General features: G+C 40.5%; 2 protein-coding genes and 1 long non-coding RNA gene across 4 annotated transcripts in view; 2 read left to right on the top strand and 1 right to left on the bottom strand.

The window, feature by feature from the left end:
* Positions 1–887: 887 nt before the first annotated feature.
* Positions 888–11,006, top strand: LCN15 (lipocalin 15). Its single transcript, XM_072633030.1, has 7 exons — positions 888–1,116; positions 2,308–2,447; positions 3,845–3,915; positions 6,493–6,603; positions 7,142–7,243; positions 9,208–9,233; positions 10,815–11,006. Exons 1-7 carry the CDS (start codon positions 1,021–1,023, stop codon positions 10,824–10,826), a joined length of 558 nt encoding a protein of 185 aa, XP_072489131.1. The 5' UTR covers positions 888–1,020; the 3' UTR covers positions 10,827–11,006.
* Positions 11,007–17,710: 6,704 nt separating this feature from the next.
* On the top strand, positions 17,711–25,753 carry LCN8 (lipocalin 8). Its single transcript, XM_072633017.1, has 7 exons — positions 17,711–17,860; positions 19,036–19,172; positions 20,530–20,600; positions 23,462–23,566; positions 24,125–24,226; positions 24,350–24,375; positions 25,574–25,753. The coding sequence occupies exons 1-7, from the start codon at positions 17,771–17,773 to the stop codon at positions 25,583–25,585; spliced, it is 543 nt and encodes a 180-aa protein (XP_072489118.1). The 5' UTR covers positions 17,711–17,770; the 3' UTR covers positions 25,586–25,753.
* LOC140519712 (uncharacterized) overlaps positions 22,625–27,427 on the bottom strand; it is an 83,840-nt gene continuing 79,037 nt past the window's right edge. Inside the window, exon 3 of one of the 2 annotated variants that reach the window (XR_011972271.1) lies at positions 22,625–23,814. This is a non-coding gene — a long non-coding RNA (uncharacterized lncRNA). The remainder of the gene's footprint in view (positions 23,815–27,427) is intronic. The other variant, XR_011972270.1, reaches the window with a different exon arrangement.

The following is a 27,427-nucleotide window of genomic DNA, read 5'->3' as shown; positions in this document are numbered from 1 at the left end:
TATTCATATTTTTCCTCTGATATATTCTGGGTGTATGAGTCTGGCCAAGTTACTTAACTTAATTCTTCAGTGTTCTAGGTAATTCTTTAGGACTATAAATTGCAGAAAAAATGCTGTTCTACATTGATAGAAGGAATTTCTTGATCAGATAGTTCCATATACCAATAAAAGTCTACATGGACTATGTTTGAAAAGTACATGGAGAGCTCTGTGAGATTGTGTATGGATAATAAAGTAGGACATATATGAAAGACAGAAAGAGATAACAGTCACTTTGATGCAGCTCTGGGTTAGGAGAATCATAAGAGAAACCAACATCTGTCTCTGAAGGTCAACAGCACTTTAGGATATATCTTCAGTCATATCACCTAAAAATGTCTCCCCAAACTTAGGAAACACTATCTTTGGAACTGTCCAACACAATTCACAAAGTTACAATGGGATCAGAGCCTGGGTCCACCACATCCAAGGAAAAAGAGAAGATAAGGCATGCTAGCCAATCCAAAACATCTACAAGATACACTGGAATCCCAAAGCCAGTTTAATTACCACCAGCTTCCAATGGAAAACTAAAAGGAGTTTTAGAACATTAGTCTCCAATAAGTTTCAAAGAGTGAATGAAAATGCTTGGTTAGGCTTCTCAGCAATGAGACTCAAGGGACCCCAACCACTGATCCCAAGGACAGACCTTGGCTATACTTCTCCATATTTAATGAAAAGGTAAGCACATCCTAGGTATAAAGCCCTCATCAAAATTGTTTTAAAAAATGATGCAAAAACAAGATTAGAAAACACTTGTTCGATTGTATGGCACAATGAACAGAGACAGGCCTATCAAACTCAGGAAGTTAATGCTCTACATAGACAGGATGTTATTAGCTCAGATGTTACACAATCAACTCCACTGAGCAAAACCAGGCTAACTGGATATGTGGTGGTCACTCTTGGGCTATAAGTTCTGGGACCATCCACCCCTTTGAAACATTATTGGTTTCTGAAGTAGAGCAGAAATCAAGGAAAATGAAGGCCATCCTGCTAAGTCCCCTCCTGGGATTGATCTGTGTGTCCCTGGTACAGGCAGATGTCCTGGTACAGCCAGACTTTGATGTCAAACAGGTAATTGTTGTGCTTTTTTGTTTCTTTTGCTGGGGATGGTGGTGTAGGAGGGGTATGCAGTGCCCATGGAGAGTCCAATCCTTTCACAGCATTAAATGCTTAGCAAAATGCTTTCTTCTTATAGTTCTCCCTATGCTCAGATGTTTTTCTGACCACCTCTGTGCAAAGGACCTACTGAAACTCCCAATGATTTATTCACAGTCTGATCAGCGAAATAGCGGTCCAGGGTTCAAATTCAATTGCTCACCTTAGTCATCATCATCAGAGTTATTGCCGTGATGTGTTACTAGTAGTTTTGCACCTGTGAGTGCTTGTGCCCTCAACTTGGCAGTGATAGAACAGGATATATGAATTTATTTGAATTTATTCAATTAATAGTTCTCTAATGGCCCAGGTTGAATTTTTATGATCCATCTCTTTACCTGTCCATTCAGTGTTTCCTATAGACTGTCCCCTGCTAAGTCTTATTCCTCTTCTTCTGTTCTTAACTATGACACTGAACTTTTGAAATTCTTCTAGACAGGTGGTGCTGAGGTCATTTGGAGTCTAACAGTTCATTTCTTGGAAAGTCTCAGCTATGCTTAGTAATTTAAAAAATCTTTCTACAGTGGGGTGAATAGGACCTTGTGTCAAGATGCCAAGGTGTTGACAGAGGGTATTTCCTCCCTGTGATAACCATTGTACCAAAGTCTCATCTTACAGTCACAAACACCAGCGGGTCAGCTCCCTCATAGCATCCTGTCATTATAGTGCCTTTCTTTCAGAGCTCCTCTTTACAAACAACCTCTGCAAGAGTGGGAGTCAGATGACTTCTATCCTGGTGAGACTGTCCTCATGGTTAGATTGCCCAATGGGTCATCCCCACTCAACTGCCTCTTCTCCATCAACATTCTTTCTTTTTTCCCTTGTCTTTCAATCAATATTAGGGCTGGGATGCACAAATTAGTCTTATACAAGAAGCAAGGGGGACCAAGGCTGTTTCTGGAAGCTACTATTCAAATTCTCCTTTCCTGCTGGTCCGTCATAAGCTCAAACACAGGAGACATGCATCAGAGTTGTGATTTGTTGTGTGACTTATCTGTGCAAGTCATTCAATTTCTCTGACCTCTTTATCCACCCAAATACCATGAATAAATAGAGGACAGAAGTGAGGACCAGCAGAATGTCTTGCTCATGAACTGTTCTCCCCAGTTTTCAGGATTGTGGTATGTTGTCTCCATGGTGTCAGACTGCAAAGTCTTCCTCAGCAAAAAGGAAAATATATCGATGTCAACAAGATTAATAAATGTCACAGAGGATGGCAACCTCAATGTCCACATGGCCTTACCTTGGTGAGCATGATTTATTTCCTCATTTGGAGATCCTCATCCCTATCCCTTCACTCCTTCCTTTGACTGGGCTATTAGAAAGATAGATGGATGGATGGATAGATAGATAAAGCACATATTAAACACTATGTGTCAGGCACTGCGCTAAATGCTGGAGACACAAGTAAAAGCAAATGAGATAGTCTCTGACTTTGTTCCTGTCAGAGTCTCTGACTCTGCTTTGTTCTTATCGGAGAAGACAACATATAGAAAGGAAGTAGAAAGGAGGTAGGGTGTTCAGCCTTGGAAGCATGATTGGAAATGTCCAGAAAGTGCCATGGAGACTTAGAATTGAGAAAGATAAGGCCAAAACTGGCAAGCCTATCAAAACTCGGAGAGGTTCCAGGAGTAAAACCAATTTTCCAGTGGGGAAGCAGGGGAAGTAGTTTAGCAAGAGTCTTGGGGCTAGGGTCCTACAAGAATAGGAAGGGGCTGGGGATTCAGTGGAGCTGGGCATGACGTACCAAGAAGACAAAGGAATCTGGTCTGTAGGGAGTTGGAACACAGGTCTAGGGCGTCAGATCTGGCAGGGATTAGTGCAAAGGTCATACCCAAGGGAAGAAGATCCTTAAAGAGGTATATAGATTGTTGAACGGGATTTATGGGGGCTGTTCACCCCAAGCCGACAGGTTTATCTGACCAGCAGGGCCTGTCGACCCTGAAGGAGCTCACTGTGAGTAACGATGAGGTGGGAGGCAAAGATGTAAGGCAACTCCGTTTATTCAAACTAGCTCAGGCACTTATATAGTATCATGTACGCCTTAGTTACGTAAGCAGCACAAGCAAGATTAAACTAGTTTAAGCAGGTTTTGCTACTGCTTTCCAGCCACGTTTCAGGAAGTATCTGGTGGTGAACAGGGGCGGAACTCTTCCTCACAGCGCCATCTTGTTCATGCCTTGCCAATCTCCCCTCAGATTACCTGAGCTGTGATTGGTGTACGCCGTCCAAGAGAGCTGAGGGTTGGCAATTCCCTTACAGATTGTGACCATTGCAACTAAGTGATTCTTTTTCTGATGGAAATAACTATAGACTTCAGCCTAGTAGAGAATAAGAGGTGGGTGGTGACAGGCAGGATTTCTTTCCTTCTTTCCATACAGCACACTGTAATCTCCTACAGAGATACACGGGGTGACTTGGACAGAGAGGTCTTTCAGTGGCTCAGTTGACTGGGTCTAGCAGAGACAAAGGGCTAAGTACAGTAGTGATAAGATGAGGTGAAAGATGTATACTGTTGTCCTGGTTGGTAGATGGTCAATCACCTGTTCTCAGGGGACTCTGTCAGCCCTGAGAAAAACTCCCTTTCTTCAGAACTGCTAAGAATTTTTAAACTGTGTGATTTCTATCCCTGTTGATCCTCTAGGACTGAAGGCTGTAACACAATGGATGCAGAGTATATCAAGATAGGGTCAGAGGGCCACTACAAAGTACCTGGTAGGTCGGATTGCATGTGAAGGGTACCAGCTGCTTCCCTCCTTACCTTCCTCCACTTGATCAAGAGATGTTTTTCCATTGCAGTAAAACTAGCAAACACCAATGGCTACCTGTACCTTATCTCTAGAATGGACCTCAATCTCTTCCTTCTTTCCATCATTCAGATGTTTTTCCTTAATTCTGTCTCATAGAAGGTGATGTAGGGAGGACCAAAGAAACAGAAGGTCCAAAAGGAGAAACCTCCCCAGAATTGACTAACTTGCCACCATTTCCTAGTTATCCTTTCCTTATTCTTTTCCACATTCAGTGATTTGCCAAGTACTGTAAATTATATCTTTGCAATATTTCTTCCTCCATCCTCTCTTTTCCATTCTCACAGTCAACACCCTCTCTCTGGTTCTTATTGATTCGAGTTTGGATTTTTACAGAAATTTCCTAACTGGTATTCTCACTTCAATCTATGCTTCACTTCCTTGCTCGTTTAGTCTTCCTAATGCATAGGATTATAGATACAGAGTTGGAAGGAACTGACCAGTAATGTGCTCCAGCCTCCTCATTTTTTGGATAAGGAAATTGAGGATTAAAAAAAATTTGTGCCCTGCCAAAGGTCATATAGGTAACAAGTGGAAGCTACAGAGTTTAAACAGAATATTTTTGTCACTATGTTATTTAGCTGCTCAAACTTTAGCCTGACATTCCTGATCCTCTACAATCTGATTCTAGCCTAGCTTTTAAATCAATTTAACAAGCATTTATTAAGCATCTACTATATACAAGGCACTGCACTTGGATTACAAAGATAAGTATGACTCAGACCTTGCCCTCATGTACATTAAAAACGAATTGGTTTTTAACTAACTGGCTACAGGGGTGGGAAATGAGAGCGAAATATTTATACATAAATAGTTACGCTACAAAAGACACATAAGGGTAGGAAGAGATCTTTCCTGATAATATGCTAAGAAGGAATTTGAGGAGGGAGAGATCACTTTTGGCCTGGTGGGTAGCGGGTTCAGAGAAGACTTCATGGAGTATCAAACACATGAGTTAGGCCCTGAAGGAAAGAAGAGATTTCAACAGGTTAGGAAGGGGGAGAAAGGGAATCATTTGAGGCATAGTTCATAGTTTGTAGATTTAGAGTTGGAAGGGACCTTATGGGTTACCTAGTATAACCTACCTAATTTTACATATGAGAAAGCTGATGTCTCCCAAAGGTTAAGTAATTAGTCCAAAGTAGTGTCATGGAGGAGACGGTGAAAAAAGTACAGAGATGAGAGAGAGGCAAGGTAAAAAGTATGTAAAAAGCATTCTCCTTTGGCTAGGATAGGGAATATGATGTAGGAGGAGTAGTGAGAGATAAGCCTGGATTCTGGGGGGTGGGGAGGACTGAATACTGGGATTAGTCATTTATGCTTTATTTGAAAGGCATTGGGGACCCATTAAAACTATCTGAGCAGAAAAGCAACAGGGTTAGGGTGTTTCATTAAGGAAATAATATGGGTAGTCATGTGAAGGATAAATTCGAGAGGGGCTAGAAAAATGAAAGAATAGGAAAGTGGAAGCAGGAAGACCCTTTAGGAGGCTGCAATAGTTGTCTAGACAAAGAGAGGTAAAAATATGAACTAATAATTAGATAAGTGGAGGGAATGGATGTTAGGAATATAGTGGAAGTAGGTTTCACAGGACTTTGCAACTAATCAGCTATGGAGGAGCAGAAAGGAGAGGGAAGAACCAAAGAGAACACTGAAGTTCAAATCCTAACTCTGACATGTGACCTGTATGATTTTTGGGCAAGTCACTCAAATCTCCCCGGGCCTCAATTTCTTCATCTGCAAAATGAAAGTCGTTGAATTCGATGATCTCTCAGGTATCCTCCAACTTAATGATCCTTGAGAGCAAGAGTGGACTTGTGGACAAGTCTAAGAGGACTTGGAGTCAGGAAGGTCCCCTTGCTAGCTTTGTGTAAGTTATTTAATTTTTGCTGGTTTCAGTTTCCCTTGCTGCAAAGTGGGGGTAATAGTAACACCTACCTCTCAAGATTGTTGTGAAGATTAATTGTAAATAATTGTAAAGTGCTTAGCACAGTGCCTGGCACAGAGTAGGCACAATGTAAATGTTGGCAATTATTACTATTAGCTATTATGTTTCCCCATCTCTGCAAAGAATCAAAGGAATCATATTTCTTTTTTGGGCCCAAACTTATAGTTTCTCAGCATTCAGTTTTGCAGTTCTTCCCATTTACGTTGTTGTCATTATGTGTGTGTGTGTGTGTGTGTGTGTGTGTGGTTTTCTTGGCCTTCCCTGCTTACTTCACTTTGCATCAGTTCATTCAAGTCTTCTTATACTTCTTTGTGTTCATCAAAGTTATTGCTTCTTAGAGTATGGTAATATTCCATTACATTTGTGTGCCACAATTTGTTTAGACATTCTCCATTTGAGGGGCACCTACTTTGTTTCTAGTTCTTTGCTACTTATTATCATTATAAAAGCATTTCTGATGGTCCTGAACGTAGCATGATGGACCTTCCTTTTCGGGTTCTAGACTGGTCCCATATCTCACCAGATCTTTTTTCCTAGCTAATGGCTACCTGGATGTGCGTGTGGCTGAGACTGATTACACATCCTACTGCATCCTGTACATCTACAAGGAGCTGGATGGGGTGCTCAGCACCATGGTACAGCTATTCAGTATGTGAGCATCAAATTTTGGGGTGGGCATGGGTGGGGGAAGGAACAGGGAAGCTGTACTCCTTTGGGGGAAATGGGGTAGGTGTTATTCCCTGGGAGAATCTTCCATGATTGTCCTATTCTAGTCTGGAGGGAAGCTGAAGGCATTTGGTGTTGAGGTTGGGGGCTTTCAGAAGTTTGATCTCAACTTGGAAGGAGGGAGTAGAAGGAGGTTGTGAAGGAATCCTTGCTTAGACTTTCAAAGTCCTGACTTCTATTAGAAAACTTCATCTTTCTGTCCCTTTTTCCCATTCTGGTAACCCAAGTCCCTTTGTGTGTTATAGTGAAAGAGTGCTGGATTTGGAATCAAAGGACTTTTGTTCAAATCCTAGCTCTGTAACTTACTGCCTGTGTGACCTTGGGCAAGTCGCTTGAGTTCTCTAGGCCTGATTCTCATCTGTAAAATGAGAATGTTAGGTTAGAAGTCTTCATAGGTCCTTACTAGCTCTAAATCAATGATCCTCTAGTCTTTTTATGTTCATCCTTTCTCTACCAACAGGCCGGACCCAGAATGTGAGTGCCAAGGCTCTGAGAGCGTTCCAGAATTTCTATCCTATTGTGGGACTTGAGGATGACATGATGTCCCTGCTCTCCAAGTCAGGTAGCTTTGGAAGATATTTCTACCACCATTTCTTTCCTTGAAGCTAATAAAGAAATTTGCCCATCCCATGGCATATGTATAGATTGGGGATGGGGTATGTAGGCTTTTACTCAGTGAAACAACTGAGGTAGTGCAGACATCACTACACTGGATACAGCTCAACAAGGGAGCACAGAATAAAAAGATTTTCCAAGCTGCTTCACCAGGTTCCATAGCTTTCTTTAGAGTAGTGCTTCTGAAATTTTTTTTTGTTTTGGAACTCCTTTAGAATTGTAAAAATTACTGAGGACCACAAAGAATTTTAATTTATCTGAGTTATATCTATTGATATTTACTATATAAGAAATTAAATCAGATAACATTTAAAAATATTTATGAATTTATTTAAAATAATAATAAACGCATTATATTAACGTAAATAACTTATAAAACTACATTTTACAAAGCAAAAAAAAGTTAGTGAGAAGGGATTCATTTTAAAAATATATTTTTGCAAATCTCTTTAATGACTGGCTTAATAGAAGACAGCTAGATTCTGTATCTGCTTCTGTCTTCACTCTGTTCTGTTCCATTATGTTGTTTTAAGTCTATAAAGAAAACCTGGCCTCACATAGACATATAGTTGGAAAAAAGATGTATTTTAATAGGCAGTTGATGTCTTATGACATTATTATGAAAATTATTGCGAAAATTTATTATAAAAATAGTTTTGACCTTGCACACCTCAATGAAGGGTCTCATGGACTTGCTGAAAGGGTCTTGAATCTGTGGACTACACTTTGAGAACTTCCACTTTAGAGATATACTCATTGAGGTTATTTTGTGCAGAGCCTTGGCCCGAGACAATGCTCCCCATTGGAACCATAGAGAAATTGTGTTGTTTTTGTTGCTGTGTTCATCTTTCATTTTCGAAGAAGACCAAGAGAAATTGTGTTAGAAAAGATCTCAGAGATCATCTAGTCTGGCCTTAGAATTCCTGCAGTAGGAGTCACCTCTACAATGTTCCTGGCAAGTGAACATTTAGGTCTGCTTGCACATCCCCAGGGACAGTTAGCTCACTACCTTGAAAGACAGATTGAACTGTTGGATAGTTCTTCCTGTAATAAAAATAATTGTATATATAAAATTAAAATTGTAGTAATCACTGACATTTACCTGGCACTTTCAAGTTCGTGAAACACTTGGCATATATTATTCCAAATGAATCACATGACACACTAGTGTGGTAGATGCTACACTTATTATCACCCCCATTTCAGGTCAGGAAACTGAGGCTCATAGCTACTGTTAGAGGTGAGATTTGAACCCAGGACTTTTTGACTCAGGGTCAAGTAAGCATCTGTAAACTTATTTTGGAAACTATATTTTAATATGGTGTATTTTCTTTGTAATCCTCTGTATTCTGTTTTATGTATTTAAAAACAGAGTAGGGATACATAAGGTTCATGAGACTGCCAAAGGGGTCCAAGACACAAAAACGGTTCAGAGCTCCTTCTCTGGGTCTAGCATTCTATCTTCTGTCTTCTGCCTCCCAGAACCAATAACTCATCCTAGTTTTGCCAAACAATCAATCAGCCAAAAACTATTTATTAAATACCTGCTATGGTTCACTTTTGTATGACCCAGGCAGGCAGTTGTTGGCTCTATTGGAAGACAGAAAGGTTGCTTATTTTGGAGTGTGTAACAGTATTACTTTAGACAGCTTTAATATTACATGTCCCTTCCCATCATCTGTTATGGTACCATTCACTGGACTAGATCCAAAGGAAGCTTAAGCTTGGTCTGGAGGTGCCTGGGAAGCTTCACCTGCTTTGTGGCCCATTAGAAGAAGCACCTGGTTTTGCTATATCCTGTTCTCACAGTAGTGGGAATGGGAGTGTGTGGCCAATGAGCAAACTCCTCGTACAGAAGCTGGCTCCCAAGTCTATCTTATAACTCTTATGTACTTGCTTTTATTTCTACAGATGCTTGTTCCCAGGAAAACATTGAGGTGAGTTTGTCCTTGTTGCAGAACAGTCTCAATATCATATTTTAAATAGTGGAGAATCAATTACACAAGGATCTCTAACAATCCAGTGTTCTTTTTGGGGATCCCGACTGACCTTTCCTCATAGTTCTATAGTCACCAACATAACAGGACTTAGTTTGATGACAAAGTAATTCCTCTTTGAAAAATATTGTCTTTGAGACACAGAAAGGTAGTTTCTTCTTCTTCTTTTTCTTCTCCTTCTCTTCTCCTCCTCCTCCTCCTTCTTCTCTTCTTCTCTTCTCCTCCTCCTCCTCCTCTTCTTCTTCTTCTCCTCCTCCTTCTCCTCCTCCTTCTTCTTCATCTCCTTCTTCTTCTTGTTCTTCTCTTTCTTCTTCTTCTCCTCCTCCTCTTCTTCTTCGAATATTGATATCTTATGTTTTTCAGGGAAGATACATGGCACAGTGGATAGTGCTGAGTCTAGAGTTAGGAAGGCTCATTTCAGTGAGTTCAAATCTGACTTCAGACATTTACGTGTGACCTTGGGCAAGCCATTTCATCTGTTTTGAATCAGCTTCATTTGTAAAATGAACTGAAGAAGGAAATGTCAAACCACTCAAGTATCTTTGCCAAGAAAACTCCACATAGGGTCACAAAGAATTAGACATGACTTAACAATACCAATCTTATGTTTTTATACCACCTTTAATTCTAATTAGTTCCCTCCCCCTTCCTTTAATCTAGGTGAGCCATAGAGAAGGATATTTTCTAATGAGGAATTTTTTGGTTTTGTTTCTGTTAACAAAGTGTAGGCAAGTGACCCTGGGCAAGTTTCTTCTTACCATAAGTTAACTTCTCAGTTTTCTAAGCAACTTTCTCATACTTTAAGTTATAGAGAAGGTGTTGACCTGTATTGGTAGAGGAAATTTCCTTACTTGGGAGTTCTCTACATCAATGAAATTGGAGGTACAGTTCTTTGCCCTATCTCTAACAATCACAGGATCATAGATTTTGATCTGGAAGGGATCTGGTGCAACCTCTTTATTTTATAGGTGAACAAACTGAGGCCCAAAGGAGTTAAGAGAATTGCCCAAGGTCACACAGGTAGTGAGAGTTGGGCTTCAGACCCCAGTCCTCTGGCTCTAATTCTAGTAGTCTTCCACACTCCTCATTAAGGGAAAACAATGACATAAAGACACTTTGACTAAAAGCTGAACTTTGGTCTTTAGCAAAAGGGGTAACATGGAGAAAATTCATATCCATATTTTTCCTTAACCTTCTTTCTCAGCTGTTTTTCTCTGGTTAAGCAAGAATTTCTTGCCGCACCTTAAAGTCCTGAGTCAACATTTTCTTTTATGCATTTGTGCCCAATTTCCAGCTGGAATCAGGCTTAGTAAACACTGGGTAAATCTCTTAGTTTCTCAGAAACTTTGGATGAGTAATAGAATTCTAGCAACCCAAACATGGCACATGAGAATGCACTCTCCGGCATATCTGACTATTGGACCAGGTACATGAAGAACAGAAGGCCTAAAGGGAGAACAAAATGGGGGAGAAGTAGCTCAATATATCTCATAATACTGTTCAACCTTTTTTATCCCACAGGGAAAACCCTAGAGAAGATTTCTTCAGTCACAAACAGAGAAATTGTGTTCAGTAAGGAGTCACAGATCTTCAAATACTTCTTGGATACTCTATCTGGGAGTCCTTCAAATTTCTCCTCTACAACCCTGCTTTGAGATCCTTCCTGGAATTTCCCCTTCTGTATTGAATAAATAGATTCACTAAAATTTCTCACTAGGCTTCGCACAGATCCTTGGAGAGGTCTTTATCAAGTTCATTGTGTGCAGAGACCCAGAGAACATTAAAGGGAAATTAAAATTTTTGACCTTAAGAAAAATAGAATGACCAAGCTGCAGGAGATCTTAGAGATCTTAGATCCAATTCAACTTTCTACACTAGCAAGACTCTTTATTTCACTGATAAGTAGTTAATCCAGACTCTGTTTAGATCCTTCCAATGCTGGCAGCCTCATTACCTCAAGAGTGCCTAGTTTATTCTATTTCTGGGCAGCTCTAGTAGGAAGCTCCTATTCAGCTTGGATCAGATGTGTTTCAGGGAACTCCTCATGCGGAATCTTCTTCTACCTGTACAGATTAGTACTCGGTCTGCAGTTTATATCATATAGCATTTATATACTTATAATAATAGATTACAATGTATACTCTTAGAGACTTGCCTAGGAAATTGGGGGGTTGAATGATTGCCTAGGGTCACATAAGCAGTATGTGTTAGAGGTAAGACTTGAACCCAGGTTTTCTTGGCCAAGGCAAACCCTGTGTTCACTATATGCCATATGGCATCTTCCTCATATTGGGCCCAAATATGCCTTTCTGATACTTCTACCTGTTTCGGCCTGTGGCATAATAGGGCACAAGCTGAATCTTTTTACTTTATATATAGAAAAAAACCCAAACCTGACAGGGATAGCACAAAGGGAACCCAAAAGTCAAGGTATATCTGGGTGGAGAGACTGACCTCTCTCATCACTTCAAAGTGAGATTGTAGACAGAAAGACTAGCTCAAAGTGGTAGAATCTTCCAGATTCAAGTGTTCGTGGGAAGTATCTTCTCTGGGTACAATAGGGGAGCTTAGGCACATTGCCAGGCACTGCCCTCTCACATTGCTCCTCTTCTCTCAGTCCAGTATCTGGCACAGCTAAATATTGGGGGCTTTTATATCAAAGCATATCAATGATAACCCTTTATCACCACTACAATACAAGGGCTGTTTGGGTGGCATGTGTGCTGGTGGGAGTAAAGAGAGGGGGGAAGGAGGAAGAGAGGAAGGGAGGGAGAGAGAAAGGAGGGAAAGGGAGAGAGAGAAGAGAGGGAGGAGAGAGAAGAGAGAGAGAGACAGAGCTAGAGAGAGGGAGAGGAGGGAAAGAGAGGACAGAGAGAGGAGAGAGAAGAGAGAGAGAAAGAGAGAGAGAGAAAGAAAAAGAGAGAAAGAGAGAGAGAGAGAGAGAGAGAGAGAGAGAGAGAGAGAGAGAGAGAATGCTGCTGACAGAGAAAGTTTCTCTGATTCTTTTCCTTACTCCTCTCCATCACTCTTTTCTCTTTCCTCATGCAGACTAGAATCCAGGCAACAAATCCCTTGAACCTATGTGATTGATTTTGGGGGGAAGGAAGGAGGCAGGTATTTCTTGGGAGTTTGGAAAGTTTGACAGAAGTGGAGGGTTCAGTCTAAGTTCTAGACCCTCTGTAGTTTAAGTGTCATTTGCTAGCAGCCTCAGTTAGGGAATCAGTAGAAACTGAGAATGGGTAGCAACCTAAATCCCAGGCCTGAGGCTGATTAGGGTCTCTGAGGCCCTTTGGTCTCTGGGTCAGAAGCTAGGTCAGCACTGTTTGCAGATCTGGCATGGTGACAGACAGCCTGGTCACATTTCTCTACCCAGCAGTTCACTGGCTTCCTACCCTGTCTCTGATCAGTTAACTCCAGGCATGTTGAACACCAAAAATCTCATGTCTTCGAGATTCATTAACTTTAAATGGCTCTGGAGTTTAATGAAGTAGGTAGGGAGAGAGCCCAGGCTGTCTTTGAGTATCTTTTCCAACCCACAAAGATCTCATTGTGCTGAAGCCTAGACCATAACCCTAATGTAATCAGCCCTGAGTGGGAGTGTGTCCTCATTCTTGCCTCAAGGTTCTCTTGGTTAGGCTTCTCTGACTTTTGTGTCCTGAGAGAAGGGCCCCCACATGCCAGGAATCTCTCCTCTTGCCCTAGCATAGAAAGATGCCAGCCTTTAGTGCTGGGCTGGACCCACCAAGGTGGAGAGAAATATGGGAAACAGTGTCTGGACAGGGAGCTGAGGTTATCTACTTCCTGACATTCCTGGTGTTGAGCAAAATGATGATTTAGGCAAAATTAGTCTGTAGGGGCTTCTAACCTGCTCCGTCATTCTCCACTTCTAGACATTCTCCCTCAGTTAAGTGTCTTCTGAGGATCTTCTGTCCCCTAGGCCTGTCCTCCCTAGCAGCCTCGCTCCCTACCACCCAATGCTGCCTACCCATGGAGCTTCCCCCAAATTCTATCATATCTCCACAGGGCCCCAGGGTGAGTACAAAACAATCTAATCAACTAATAGGGTTGGTAGTTTTACACGAAAAGCGTACGGGGCTACTTGCTATTAATATATATGAACTGAACAGGGCCCTTAAGGAGACAATTCTCTCAGCTTTGTTTGCTAACACATTAGTGAATGGAAAAGTATGATTTTCACAGGAAAAATGAAGAAGAAAACACCATGCATACAGAGCCACGTGAAAGACATTTTGGGACAAAAGGGACCTTAAGCTGGTCCTGAAGTCACATTGCTTTGTAAGCCAGATACACTTCTGACATACAGGGCAAGTTCTTTCTCTGGGGTAGCGATTTCTCTCTGGCCTGAGAAACTGATGTCTGTACTCCCAGTTTGGGTGAGGGCAAAATCTGAGACAGTGGCATGGAGGTTTTCCTTTACGCTCCTTCATCCCCGTCACAAACTATGAGTTCAAAAAAAGCCACTACACAAATTCAGGATTGGGATAACTATGACTAAACAACAATTTGTATAAAAAAGATATGGAACTTTCATTTCGATGTGGATCCATATTAATGAATCAATCAGTAAGCATTTATTGAGTGCTTACTGTGTGCCAGGCATGATGCTGGGCTTTAGGGATGTGAAAACAAAAACAGAACAATTCCTGTCCTTGAGGAACTTGCAATCCATTTGGGGGAGACCACATGTACATAGTTAATCATATGCAAAGTAGATTCCAGATAATTTTGTACAGTGTAGCAGTACTGAGAACATCAGGAAAGGTTTCATATGGAAGGGAGTGCTTGAGCTGAGCCTTAAAGGAAGAGAGACAGAAGTGAAAAGTGAGTGTGCCCTAGGTCTGGAGGGACAGACTATACAAGGCACAAAGATAGATGGGAGGTAGAGTACACTAGACGAGGAATGATGAGAAGTCCAGTATGGTTGGACTACAGTGTATGTGTAGGGAACTAATGTGTAATAGATCTAGAAAGTTGCTGTGACTGAGCCAAAAATAATGTTTGCCAATGGGAACTCAGGGGCAAGGAGGTCAGTATGGAATTTGACTCTTCAAGGCTGGTTAGGGGAGTGGTTCCCTTCTAAGGTACAAACTATAATCTAGAGAACACTGAATAAATTTAAATTTAACAAACATTGATTTAGCACCTGTAATGTGCAAAGTATTGTGCTTGATCATAGGAGAGAAAAATACACTTAGTCTTTGCCCTCAAGAATCATACAGTCTAGTAGAGGAAAACTGTAACCAAACCTAGAGAATGCAGGAAATGTCTAGAAAAAACACAAAGTAATGGTAGAGATTAGAAGAGATTATTCCAGTTTTTTTTGGGGGGTGCTGGTAGTGGCAGGGAAGGTTTTGTGGAGGATGGGACTAGGCTTAGTCTTAAAGGAGGCAAAGAACTAGCAACCAACAGAGATGGTAGTAGTGATAGTGGGGAGGGCATTCCAAGAGCAGGATGTGAGCAAAGGGATGGAAGTAGGGGAAGGGGAGACAAGTTCTTTGAGTTGTGAGTTGTCTAGGTAAGCTACAACAGAATAAAAGGGCGTAGTGGGAGAAGAAACTGGAAAAGTAGGTTGGAGACTGATTGTGCAAAATGTTAATGATGATGACAGTGGTGAAGATGATATGCCAGGTAAAGGAATTTGGAGTTCTTTAGTCATTAAGAGAGAGAGAGACATGTTAGGGTCAGATATATACAGGGGCCTGAAAATACACAAGGGAGGGATTTGAATGCTTGTAGGAGTACAGTGCATAGAGAATGAAACAGATGGAATGAAATGAGATCATCTATTAGTGACCAAGTACCTGCTGTGAGCGTGATGCTGTGCTGGACACACTGGAGGACATGAAGATCGTGCAGGGACAAAACTTAATTTTTGTTATTCTTGCTCTTGTGAGATCATTGTTGTTCAATAAATAATCTGAGATTCAATCTATGTCTGTCTTAGCATCTCTTTTGTGGTCCCTAAATCTACAAAAGTGGCCAAAGGCCAGAAAAATAGATAAAATGTATGGAAACAGGAGCTATGTGTATGCATGCATGTGTGTGTGTGTGTGAGCATGTACATGTAGAAACTGTGTATGTGAAGAGAACTTTTCTGTGTTTGGATGTGTTTATTTGCCAATAAGAAGAAGGAACTTAACCAAAATTGATACAACCTGTCCATTAAAAGAGAGCTGTTTTTTTTCCTGCACTGTGTTGAAGAAGATTGCAATGGGTACAGATGCGTTAGTTTTGGTAGATGGCATAGTTTATAACTATATCTGCTAGATTTGGTGGTCTCTTGTCCCTTTTCATTAAAGTGTCCTATTGACTGAAGGTTATGTTTTTCCTTTGAGAAGTATATTGTATCAGAAAAAAGGGCAGGGAGGCCTCAGAAGTCAGCTGAAAGGCAGTGTGGGGGACTTTTCCAAATGTGTTCCAGGCAGAAGACTTCACCTCTCCCTACCCCCACCCCCACCCCTTCCTGCCCAGAGTAAGCTGAGGTTTGCTTGCTTTTGCTTCAATTCCACCTCCTAACAACTTTCTCTGTCCTCCTTAATTAAAATGAAAGATGAAAAGGACTTTGAAAGGATCTCTTTCTGTTACCCTCCCCCTCCATATTAGAAAGAGTGGCCAAGACCAGAGAATAGAATTTAGAACCAAAGGTGAGTATCGCCTAGAGGGCAATGGAAAGGGTCTATCGTAGTGTGAGCAGGTTGCTACAACTATGACATACTCCAAAAATCAGAAGTAAATGATTTCAATGAGGGATTGCATGACAGAAGAAAAACCTAGGTTGGTTGTATGTCAAGAGGAACAGATGACAGAATGGCTGGATGTTGGAGGAATGTGAAATAGAGCCTCCAGCATGTTTGGTGGGCCTTTTAAAGTAGACTTTTGGGAGAACATAGATGAGAGGGGCATGGGTTGATATTTAGAGACTGTGAGCTGTGTCATTAGCAGTAGCTCCCGAATCTGTGAGATCACTGATACATTTGAGTATGAAAATGACTTTAGAGGATTTCCTAATGTTTCCCCCTTTTCACTCCCTAATCTTCCCTCCCTCCTCCCCAGGTGTCTTTCTCTTCTGACTTTTGGAAGGAGTCCCTATGGTTAAAGAATTCATCACCATGCGACCAGAGTGCTAGTACTGAGATGCTAGCACTGAGACTTTCTGTGTGGTCGAGGTGGAGAATAGTTGATAGACAGCTGGCATGTTCCATTGATATCCTGAGGAGAATGGAAGGAAGACCCCTGGCACTTTGGGTGAACCCTCTGGAGTGAATTGATGAGAGGATATGGACAAGAGTTGCACACATGGGTGGACATGGGCAGGTGGTAACCTTTAGCTTTGGCTGGAATGTCCACATTGATGAGATCATAGATGCACTCCAATATTTAGAGGGATTGTGTGTGTCCATGTAAAGGTGGCAATCTTCACAACTTGAATTTGCCTTTCTTACTTCCCTGCTTCTTCCCCACCTGAACTAAAGAAGAAATACATTTCCATTGTGGAATAAAAGAAAAGTAGCTTTTCTGGGGGCAAGAGATAGGATAGAAAGTGAGGAAAGGGAAAAGGAGATGTGGAGAAAATGGATGAGTCTGAGGTTTTAGGGATACAGAAAGCAAAGAGATTCATTTGCTCTCGGAACCATTTTGCTATCAGCCTGGACATTATTCTTGGGTGTCCTAGTTGCACAGAAGAGCTGATTATCATCTGTTCTTTGTCTCAAGGGTTTTACAGGGATAAGTGATCTACACCCTGACTCTTGCCCTCAAGGCCCTGTATGTTCTAATTAAGGCTTTGGGAACTGGTGATAAAACGATGCCACCTCTAGCATTATGCCTGAAACTATAACTGTAGTAGATGAGTATCCTGAACAGTCTTATCAGAACAAGATAGTAGAATAGCGAATGGCACAGGCTTGATTTTTACTCTAAACACTTCACTCTCCTCTTTACTTTGTCCATATTTCCTATTCCAAAACCATGGAATAAATCACTAGAAAGGAACCCATAATTAGGACTGTGTCTCTTCCAAACTGCTTCATATTTATTTAGTATATGCTGGTTTATGTACATGTTGTTTCCCTTAATACAGTGTAAGCTCCTATCACAGTAATTGGAGCATAGTAGGTCCTTCATAAATGCTTATTGATTGATTGATTTGGAGGACATCACACTTCCTTATCTGTTATAATTCCTGGGCAAAGGGGATTCTTCCCATGGCAGATTGCTTTCTTTAACCCAGAGCCCCAACACCTATTTTGGTAGGTGTGGGTTCATATCTGATTGGACTCCACCTTTGAGGACAATCCAGTACATTCTGTCTTGTGGCCAAGATTTCCTTAATGAGTTTCTGGCAGTTATTGCATAACAATCTCATGCAGAAGAATATAAATCCAGGGACTGCAAGGCAGCTATGACTCTCAATTATCATTGGTTTCTGAGGCTGCTCGGGACAGAAAGCAGAGAGAATGAAGACTGCTCTGCTAAGTGTTCTCCTCGAGATCACTATGTTAAGTGCACAAACAGTGATCTCCGAAAAGAAATTTGATTTAGTAAAGGTAATATCTGTTTCTTGGCATGGGGGTGAATATGAAGGCTATAGTCAGTGGGAAATGAGGAGGGGGTGGACTTGGTTACGGTTTGCCCCAGGGTGGGCAGTTTCTTCACTCAGGAGTGGTGGGGAGCTTTCTGAGCCATCCAAGACTTCCCACTCAGAGTCCTCAGGTACCTCTTCAAGGGGAGGAAGAAAAAGGTGGTTATAACATGGGAATGAATTTTATACCTGGGTCAAAGAGCATCTCCAGGAAAATAGTATCTACTGAAAGACTCTAACGATAAAATGGAAAGAAGAGTAGATGGGCTTTCCAGAAGCTGGCTATTACGTGTTATTGCTCTTCTCTGTCTCAGGTCAGTCACGTTTAGGAGAGTCTTTCTTTTTTGTTGTTGAGGACAACATGAGTTACTCGAGGTTACATGAATTACTCAAGGTCATACACTTAAGTAAGTGTCAAGTTGTTGAACTTGGGTCCTCCTGACTCCAGGGCTGGTGCTCTATCCACTGCGCCACCTAGCTGTCCCTGGGGAAAAAAATCTACCTTTCCTGAAAGCCATTTGGGCTGTGGTTTGCCAGACTAATCTCTCTCATCCACTCAGACTCAGGAATATTCTTTGTGGGGGAACACAGAATTCTCATGGACTTAAAGGGGAAGGATGTGGGGGTACAAAAGAAGAGAATACTGATTTTTGGGTCAGAAGATTAGGTAAGATAAGTCCCAGCTCTTCAATTTACTACCTAAGTGATTTTATTTAACTGCTATGGCCTCAGTTTCCTCAAATGTAAATTGAGAGGTTGTTCTAGATGACTTTTGAGGTTCTTTTCAGCTCTAAATGAATGTGAATGAGAGTAAGGTACTATTTATAATAGAAGAAAAAGCTGGAAAAAACTGTCCTCAACAACTGGGCAACGGCTGAATAAAATGTGTTCTATGAAAATAAGGGAATATTACTGTTCTGTAAGGACTGTGTCCAGGGATCCCAATATTTCTCATCATGTTTGGAAAGAGGCTCCATGGTGCTTATCTAGAACATAGTCATTATGTATACAGTCACTCTTGCCTCAATGAGAAAGGCCAATAAGACTCATGGGATCTATACCTGTGAACTGCAAAGATGTCTTCCCTGTACTCTCTGGGGGAAATAAGTAGGCTTCTTTCACATAAGCTATTTCCTTCAGTTTTCAGGCTTCTGGTATGAAGTTGGAACATCCAGCAATTCTGACTTTTTCTTGAAGCAAAAAGGTATCAGGAGGTTGGGAGCTGCAATGGTGATACCAGTGGAAAATAATATAAGAGTGAAAACTATTTATGACAAGTAAGTGTTGACAATGGAGTCCCAAGCTGATAATTAGTTTATGATAGCAATGCTCTCTCAGGCTAGCTGTTTTAACAAAATGTCAACTACTTTACTGTAGACAGTGAGGAGAAAATGAGTCTGAGACATTGTACAAGAAAAATTTAATGGATTAAGAAACCAAGTATCGTTCTAATTGAATGAAAGTTAGTCTGTCATTGGTCCATTAGAATAAATAAGTTCAGAATTCAGATTTGGGTGCTATGCTTACTGCTTTCCCCAGTGTACCCTCTGTCCAGCACCTTTCATACAAGGATTCTTCTCTCTTCCCCATACTCTAATTGTAACTTGGTCCTAGGTTCCCTGAAAAATCTGTATACTTTCTCGGTCACCCATTCCCTTTTTGGACTCCTTTAGCTAACTAAGTGAGGCTTCACATTGTAATGGAAAGAAACCACGTTGGCTTTGAAGTCAGAAGAGGCCTAGGTTTGAATCCTGTCCCTGATACTTACCAGGTCTGTGAGCAATGGAGGGCTTCACTTAGCCCCCTGAAGCTCACTTTTTTCATCTGTAAAATGGAGATAATAATGCTTTCTAAATCTTATATTGCTTCATAAATGTGAGCAATTAGTAATTGTCTCAATATCTAATATTTTCTAAAACATTTGAGCTATACCCTAATCTTTCTTACTTTCTTTCACTATAGTCTGAATTCTTGTTTTCTTCCATTTGTTCCCTTTTTTCTTAATTCCAGAGATATCTTGTCTCTAGTGACATAGTCAGGCCTCCTATGTCCAGTCACAATCAACTATCAGCCTATAAGTCATTAAATGGGACATTTATGAGAGTATACATGCATATGCACACATCAGTCTTAGTATAGTTCCTGGCACCTAATAGACATTTAATAAATGATTGCTAATTGACTGACATGTAAGATATCTATTTAAGGACACTTCCCCCTAATTCCCCCTTAGTTGACTCTCTTTTGTCTCATCTGCTACCTCAAAGCCCTCACTTGGACAATGAACTTATTATCCTTGGAATCTGACAAAGGGAAGTGACATTTAAGGCCCTGCCATGCTACACAGGTCTTCTATAGGACAAGTGGTACCCTCCTCCCCCTCAGGTTGGACTGTGGTCACCTCCAGCATAGGCAGCTTGCCCAGCCCTGTGTGGCTCCCTGGTTTGTCAGTAGCTCCTTTCTGAAGGTTTCTGCCCAAGTATTTAGCTGAGATATCCCTGCCCTGGATCTTCAGTGAAGAGGTCTCAGGAGTGTAAGTATGAAAGGATCATAAGGGATGGTGTTGGGAGAAGATTCTTTTGGGAGATTTTCTGGGAGGAGAATTGGTCTGACAGCTGTTCTGTGTCCCTGTAGATCGTACGAATGTGTTAAGGAAGATATTTTTGGTAGCCAAGTGGACATACCAGGGAAGTTTGCATTTCCTAGTAAGTATCATCAATAATCTTGAAGACTTGCTTAGTCTCAGCAGGGTAGAATGATTCATCATTCTCCGAATATAACATTGGGATCCACAGCTAAGACCCTGATCTTTTAATTTCTTAGCTCCAGAGGCCCCATTTTATCCACTACCTCAACCCCATCATTTCCTCTGAGGATACAAGTTTGACTATTTGATCTTATCATATTCCATTAAGATTGTAGTTCCAGAGCTGGAAGGGGCCTTAGAAGCCATCTAGTCCACCTTTATCCCCTTTTTTACACATGGAGAAACTGAGGCCCAGGAAAGGGAAGTAACTTGTCCCTGAGGTCCAGGGAAGGGACAACTCACAAGTAGTAAGTCTCAGAGACAGGACATCCTCTGACTGAAAAGCTAGTTCTCTTCCCACTGTATCATATTACCTTTATCAGAACTACTATCCTACTTTACCATTTCACTTGTCTTTCCTCCCCTCAGAGATCTCTCCCTTTCTCCCCTCCCCCCCCCAATCCCAAATAAACACCTCCAAGGTCCTGGATTATTGGAACATGTGGTCACTAGTTCTTCCCATACTCTCATGTATGGTTTTTAACCCCTCCTTTCTACTGGGTTAATTTTTAATTTAGGCCTTCCAACATCAGACTCAGAAAGCTATGTTCTTTGAATACAATAATGGTACCCTGGTACTGCTTGCAATAGGGTCTGCGCAAAGAGGAAGAAGGTCTTAATAGAACTGGGGAAAATCATTAAAGACAATGCCCCATGTAGGCAGGACCAGAATTAGCTGCCAAAGAAAGGAGTGGGGAGTGTGGGGCAAGGAGCAAGTGGATGAATGGTACCCAGTTGTTCCTTAAAGTTCCTTCTTACTATTTTGAAATTTGGCACTGTCTCTAGGTTTGGGAAGAGATTCCTTTCCTCAAAACTTAAGAATTTTGCCACCTACATTTCCAACAACTCAGCCCACCCTGAAGGAACTTCTTTGGAAATTAATTTGCTTGGAGTAAACTTGTGAACCGTGTTTCCCCACCTCAGCTGGAGCACTAGGTTGCATTTCTCTCTATGTTTGGAACATCACTCACTTTTTCTTTTCTTTATTTCTTTACTACATTCATTAAAAAAGTTTTTTGTTTCAAATTCTTTCCCTTCCTCCTGCACCTCCCTTCCCCATTGAGAAGGCAAGCAATACACTATTAACCATACATATTAAGCCATATAAAACATATTTCCATTTTTTTATTGTGCACTTGTTTTCGGTAGTGTCCAACTCTTCATGACCTCATTTGGGGTTTACTTGGCAAAGATACTGGAGTGGTTTGCCATTTCCTTCTCCAGCTCATTTCACAGATGAAGAAATGGAGGCTTACTGGAGGAAATGACTTGCCTAGGGTCACACAACCAGCAAATATTTGAGGTCAGATTTGAACTCAGGAAGATGAATCTTCCTGACTCCAGGCCCGGCACTCTATCCACTGTGCCACCAACTGCCCATTTCCATATTAGCCACGTTGCAAAACAAACAAACAAAAAATAAAAAACAAGAATCATGAAGTGAAACACAGATGCTTCAATCTATACTCAGTTCACCAGTTCTCTCTCTGCAGGTGAATAGCATTTTTCATCATGGGTCCTTTGGAATTGTTTTAGATCATTACATTGATCAGAATAGTTGAGTCTTTCACAGTTGATCATTATTAAAATATTACTGCTCCTACATCACTTCACTTTTCAATATGCTACTGCATAGATATATCATTTCATGTAACCTTACCAAAAACTTTTTCTGTCGTGGAGTCTATTTCTCTAAGGCTTCTAGTTGGGGACAGGTGAGGTGGAGGAATCCAAAGACTCTACACACTTGGCAAATAGCGGCAGCAGTTCTAGGTTGGAGTAAGTTTGATTTGAATTTGAATTGAATTGGAGATTGGTTTGAATCCCAAATCTGGGTGCTTGGGGTTGAGAGGTCCTTATATTTTGTAATGAGCTCAGTTACTTTAGAGACACAGGAAAAGTAAGAGGACAGAATTCCACCACTTTATAAAAAATGGATGAATTTTATTTTGAGAACAGAGAAACAAAAACCAAACCAATAAAAAAAGATGATTTCTGGAAAGCAATTAAACCAAACAATACAAAAAAGTTGCAAATGATTGCACAAGCAATCTTATACTTTTACTATTAACTGTTTGCTGAAAGGCAAGAAGGCTGTGTTTGAATTTTAACAAGGTAATGCCACTCACGTTTGATCTGGATTTGATTGCATTTTCAGATGGTTTTTATTTATGGAGTTGTAACCAGAAAGTCTAGATTTCTTATGGCTGTGTTTCTATTGCTCTGTATTGCTTTAGGTCTTCATGTGTATCTTTGAATTCTTCATGTATCTCTCTATACAGAATAATAATAATACCTTATATCCATATGCTACAATTTATTTAGCTGTTCCTTAATTATTTAACATAGTTTATTTGCAGCTTTTTTCTGTTATAAACAATACTCCTTTGAGTATTTTTGCATTACATAGACCTCTTCTTCCTATCAATTAGCTCTTTATTTAGTGTATAAAACTGAGAGAGGGTTTACTGGATCAGAGGGTATGAATATTTTTGATAACTTTTTATTGTATATTGTTTTATTGTATAGTCCCTTATTGCTTTCTAAAACAGACAAGCCAATTCATAGTTTCACCAGCAGTGTATTAGTATGCCTCATTTCACATAGCCCTACCATCATTGAATATTCTCATCTTTGGCAGCCTTTGTCAATTTGATGCTTCTCTCCTCTTACCATGCATTGTCTATGTTGTTTTACTTCGTTTTCAACTCAGTTATTTCAAATATTAAAGGCTAGTATCCCTTTCGTTTTCTTTTACAGGGTCTAGGGAAGCATACGTGGTGGATACAGACTATACAACTTATGCCATAGTGAATGTTTCCGTCCTAAAGAGAGGAATGAGACTTCATGTCTTGAAGCTTTTAAGTATGTGCTGGGACCACAGAGCTGGAGTCAAGATGGGGTTGTGACATGCAGGAAGCACAGTAGATGTGGGAGATCTGAGAAAAAACAATTGAAAAGCAGAATGATCAGTTTATCCTCAGTGAGGCTGAGCTTCCAGTCAGTCTCAAATGTAGATTTCCACGGAGAGGAGAAATGTAGCACAAATAGCCTTCTTCAATTGTTAAGACCAGCTCATAACTCCTCAGATCTGTGTTTCGTGCTTGCTTTCTCTATAGACCAGAAGGGAGGGAGAGAATTAGTGGTCCCCATTTTGGGAAGCCAGTGAGGTTCTCTGTAGAAGCAACAGAGATTCAACTTCTGATGAAGAAGGATAATTGCCATTCTTTACTCCATGATTAACCCAGTTTCTAGGATGATATTTTATTTTAACCTCTTACCATTGGGAGCATTGGTTCCTTAGCATTATGATTCCTTCTTTCCTCCTTCTGTAAGACATTTGCCCATCTCCTGTTCTTTGCAGTCCTTAAATGGTTCCCCAATTCTAAGTAAACCTATCTATGTTATATGGTTTATTCAAAGGTCGAACCCTGGCGAACACTGATAAAGGTTTGAAGAGATTAAGAGAAATCAGTGAAAGTATTGGAATCTCCAGGGATCATGTATTCATGTTGATCTATGATGGTAAAAACACTTTTATTTTTCCTGGGGGACGAATCACTCTACTATGAGACACTGGAGTCTTTTCAGACTCTGGAACATCTTTACTCTCTCTGCCTCTCACTGACTTTTTTTTTCTTTTCTTAGATACATGTGTGAAGATATTGAAGAAGGTGAATCCCTTTGTATTACTGATATTCAGTGAAACTGATACTGAGAGACATGACTAGTGTAGCCCAAGACACGGGCACCATAGTGATACAACTGCTTGGCATTTGATGGGAAAAGTTTTTTCTTTTTTCTTTACTTCGTTCCTATATATGACAAGGAATACAGCATAAGGAGAAAATGTTCTAACCTTGAAAATATGGAAGTGTTCTTAGGAATAACTTTGAAAAATGTTTGGGGGCATACTCTGTTCTTTAGAGAAATTTATGGTTAACAAGTATAGATTCTGATAAAGTAGAAGAGGTAAAATGGTGCTTGGATATGGAAGAAAGGGTGAGGTAGGATCTATTCCATTTATATTTAGGGAAGCTGGAAACCTTTCTTCCATTTGCTACCTTTTGCTTGTAGGCAAACCATCTCAGCTTATTTTCCCCTTCATTACAAGCACTGTCCAGGAGGTATATTCTCATATTCTACTAGTCTCCTGGGTCCATTGAAGACAGTGAAAGGATGCTCTAGAAAATGGCAGCATAGGAAAGTTATCTTTTTGATTCATTTAGGCACATCAGGTATTTATCATATTCTAAAAGTAGGGGTTGGTCTCTGTGGCATTTGCTCTTACTTCTATTTTTCAGTAGTGATCCATGATGGGGATCACTTTATCTAAAATCCTCAAAATAGCCCAAACTAATTTTTATTTGCCTGATCTGAACATATCAGAAAGTGGATACTATTTGTTATCTGACACCTCTGCCTTCTAGTGAACAATGAAAAGACTGACATTTTAGTTGCTTACATGAACACCAAGAAACAGGGGGTTGGATAATTTCCATCTAAAAACACCAGAATTAGTTATCTTAAGCCCATGTTCTAGGGAAGCCAAGGGCATTTGCACATCTAGTCCTGTTTTAATAGGTTTCCTCTTACTTCTCCATATGTAGGTTGAGTGGGAAGGAGAGTTCTAAGGTTGTTTCTAGGGGAGACTAAAAATTAGTCCTAATTCAAATCATCAGAGTTTCCTGGAAAGGGATTATTGCCGAAATGTAATTGGAAATTAGTTGTGACAATTTCATATTACTTATAGTTTTATGGAGTTTCCTCAGTGATATATACTATTCTCACTTTGATAGATACTTATTAACCTCAGACCCAAGCTGTTTGTATATGCACAACATAATTCCCTCTATCCTTTCTGTGTGGCAGGATAATTTGTAGAGGAGAATATTTTGGTTACCAGTGGAGAAAGTCACCTACCCTGCTTCCAAGGATTCGCAGATTTGATGGTCCCTTTTCTCCTTCTTCATCCTTCCATCCCTTTTTCATATCCCCAACTTCTTTAATGGGATTTGTCTCAGTACTGAATAAATTTTTATTCCAAACTGCTCTGTTATGTGCTATATGTCTTCTGGGTGGAGTTGGAAGCCATTCTTGGAGTCCAGATTTAATGATCGTAGGATGACTGTTAACCCTCATGGGAGAATCTCTAAACAAGCAATGATTTTGCTTGTTTGTTAAAGTGATAGCATGAGTAACAGGGCATTACCATGATCTAAATGACTATTTTATTTCCAAAATGGGGAACAACTGAGCTGATGGAGTGGTTATATATTGGGCTTCTGGACTGTCTTGAGTCATTTCTCTTTTTCCATGTCTTTGTCCTGGGCTGTGCCCATGTATAGAAAATTTGTAATCACATTACACTAAAAAAAAAACCAAAAACCAGAAAGTGAGAATCCTGGAATTATTACTTTGGTTTGGTGGCATCACAGTTCTCTTCATACTTTTAAAAAACTCTTTCTGTTTGTTTATGTAGTCAAAAAAGCAAGCCAAGGCTAGCTCTCTCCTGAACACTACTGGGCAAAGAAGTACAAAGTAAAGACACCATGCCAGGGGCTTAATAGACCTACTCAGATGTTTAACGAGAACAATCCAATGACATGTTGAAGATGGAGATGTCTCCAAAGGCATAGGTAACTAGATGGTGTAGTGTTTAACTTGGAATCAGAAGGACCCGAATTCAAATCCTGTTTCAGATACTGGTATGTAGAGCTAAGGGAAGTCACTTTACTGCTTGGCCTCAGTTTTCTCACCTGTAAGATGGAAATAATAATAGCACCTACCTTATAGCACTGTTGTGAGGATCAAATTAAATATGTACATGTAATTCGCAAAACTTAAAGGGCTATATAAATGCTAGCTATTTTTAGCAAAGATGAACCAAAAGGCAGGTATACTTTATGAGAATGAAAGTACTTGTCTCTTTCCAACAATATTTTCAGAGAACTGAATCAATCATAGTATCATATCTAAAGCTGGAAGGGACCTTAGCATTCATCTAGTCCATTCCCTCCTTTTACAGCCTAGAAAATAGGCATGGCAGGCAGATTAAATGACCCTTGCCCATGGTCATACAACTGGAAAGCTCTCAGTTGATTCCAGATCCTTTTTTTTTTTTTTTTTTTTGCCACTACACCAAGCTTCTTTAGGTAGCTAGATTATTGTTATTGTTGTTTGTTCTTCATTTTTGAAGAAGACCATGACATCAGGAAGGTGATGCCATGATTTGCAATTGAATTGTATTTGAGTGAGGGTTACCAGCCTCATCTTCTCCTCCAGAGCCATCTGGGTCCATTGGCAAGATATAGATCAGAACAACTGGAGACGTCCTGCGATGCAGTGGGAGACCTTGGCCTTTTTAAGCTAAGGTCTTTCTGAATTCTCATTTTGACCGAGGCAGTGCCTATTCAGTGATTAAGGCTAGGAAATAAACGAGCCAAGAAATGGTCCTTTTTACCTAATTAAAAAAAATCAGTCTGGGAGAGGAAGACTTTTATGGTTTCTGGCCAAAGCAGAAGCAATTCTATTTCTATTCATTCTGAGACATCAAGGCCAAAACAATGACCACTAAATGGGCTTGGGCTGGGACCTATTTTGGCCAATAAATGAGAGTTAGAGTGAATTGGGTTTAAGGCATAGTCTTTAGCCATAAACCCCAAGATATCTTGTTGGTTTCAGCCATCAAAATTTACATTTTTTTGGGCAGAGCACCCACAAGTA

This window comes from Notamacropus eugenii, chromosome 1 (genome assembly GCF_028372415.1).
Source record: "Notamacropus eugenii isolate mMacEug1 chromosome 1, mMacEug1.pri_v2, whole genome shotgun sequence".
NCBI classification, from domain to species: domain Eukaryota; kingdom Metazoa; phylum Chordata; class Mammalia; order Diprotodontia; family Macropodidae; genus Notamacropus; species Notamacropus eugenii.
Note: the sequence above shows the minus strand (reverse complement) of the source record. Positions and strands in the feature narration are given on the sequence as shown.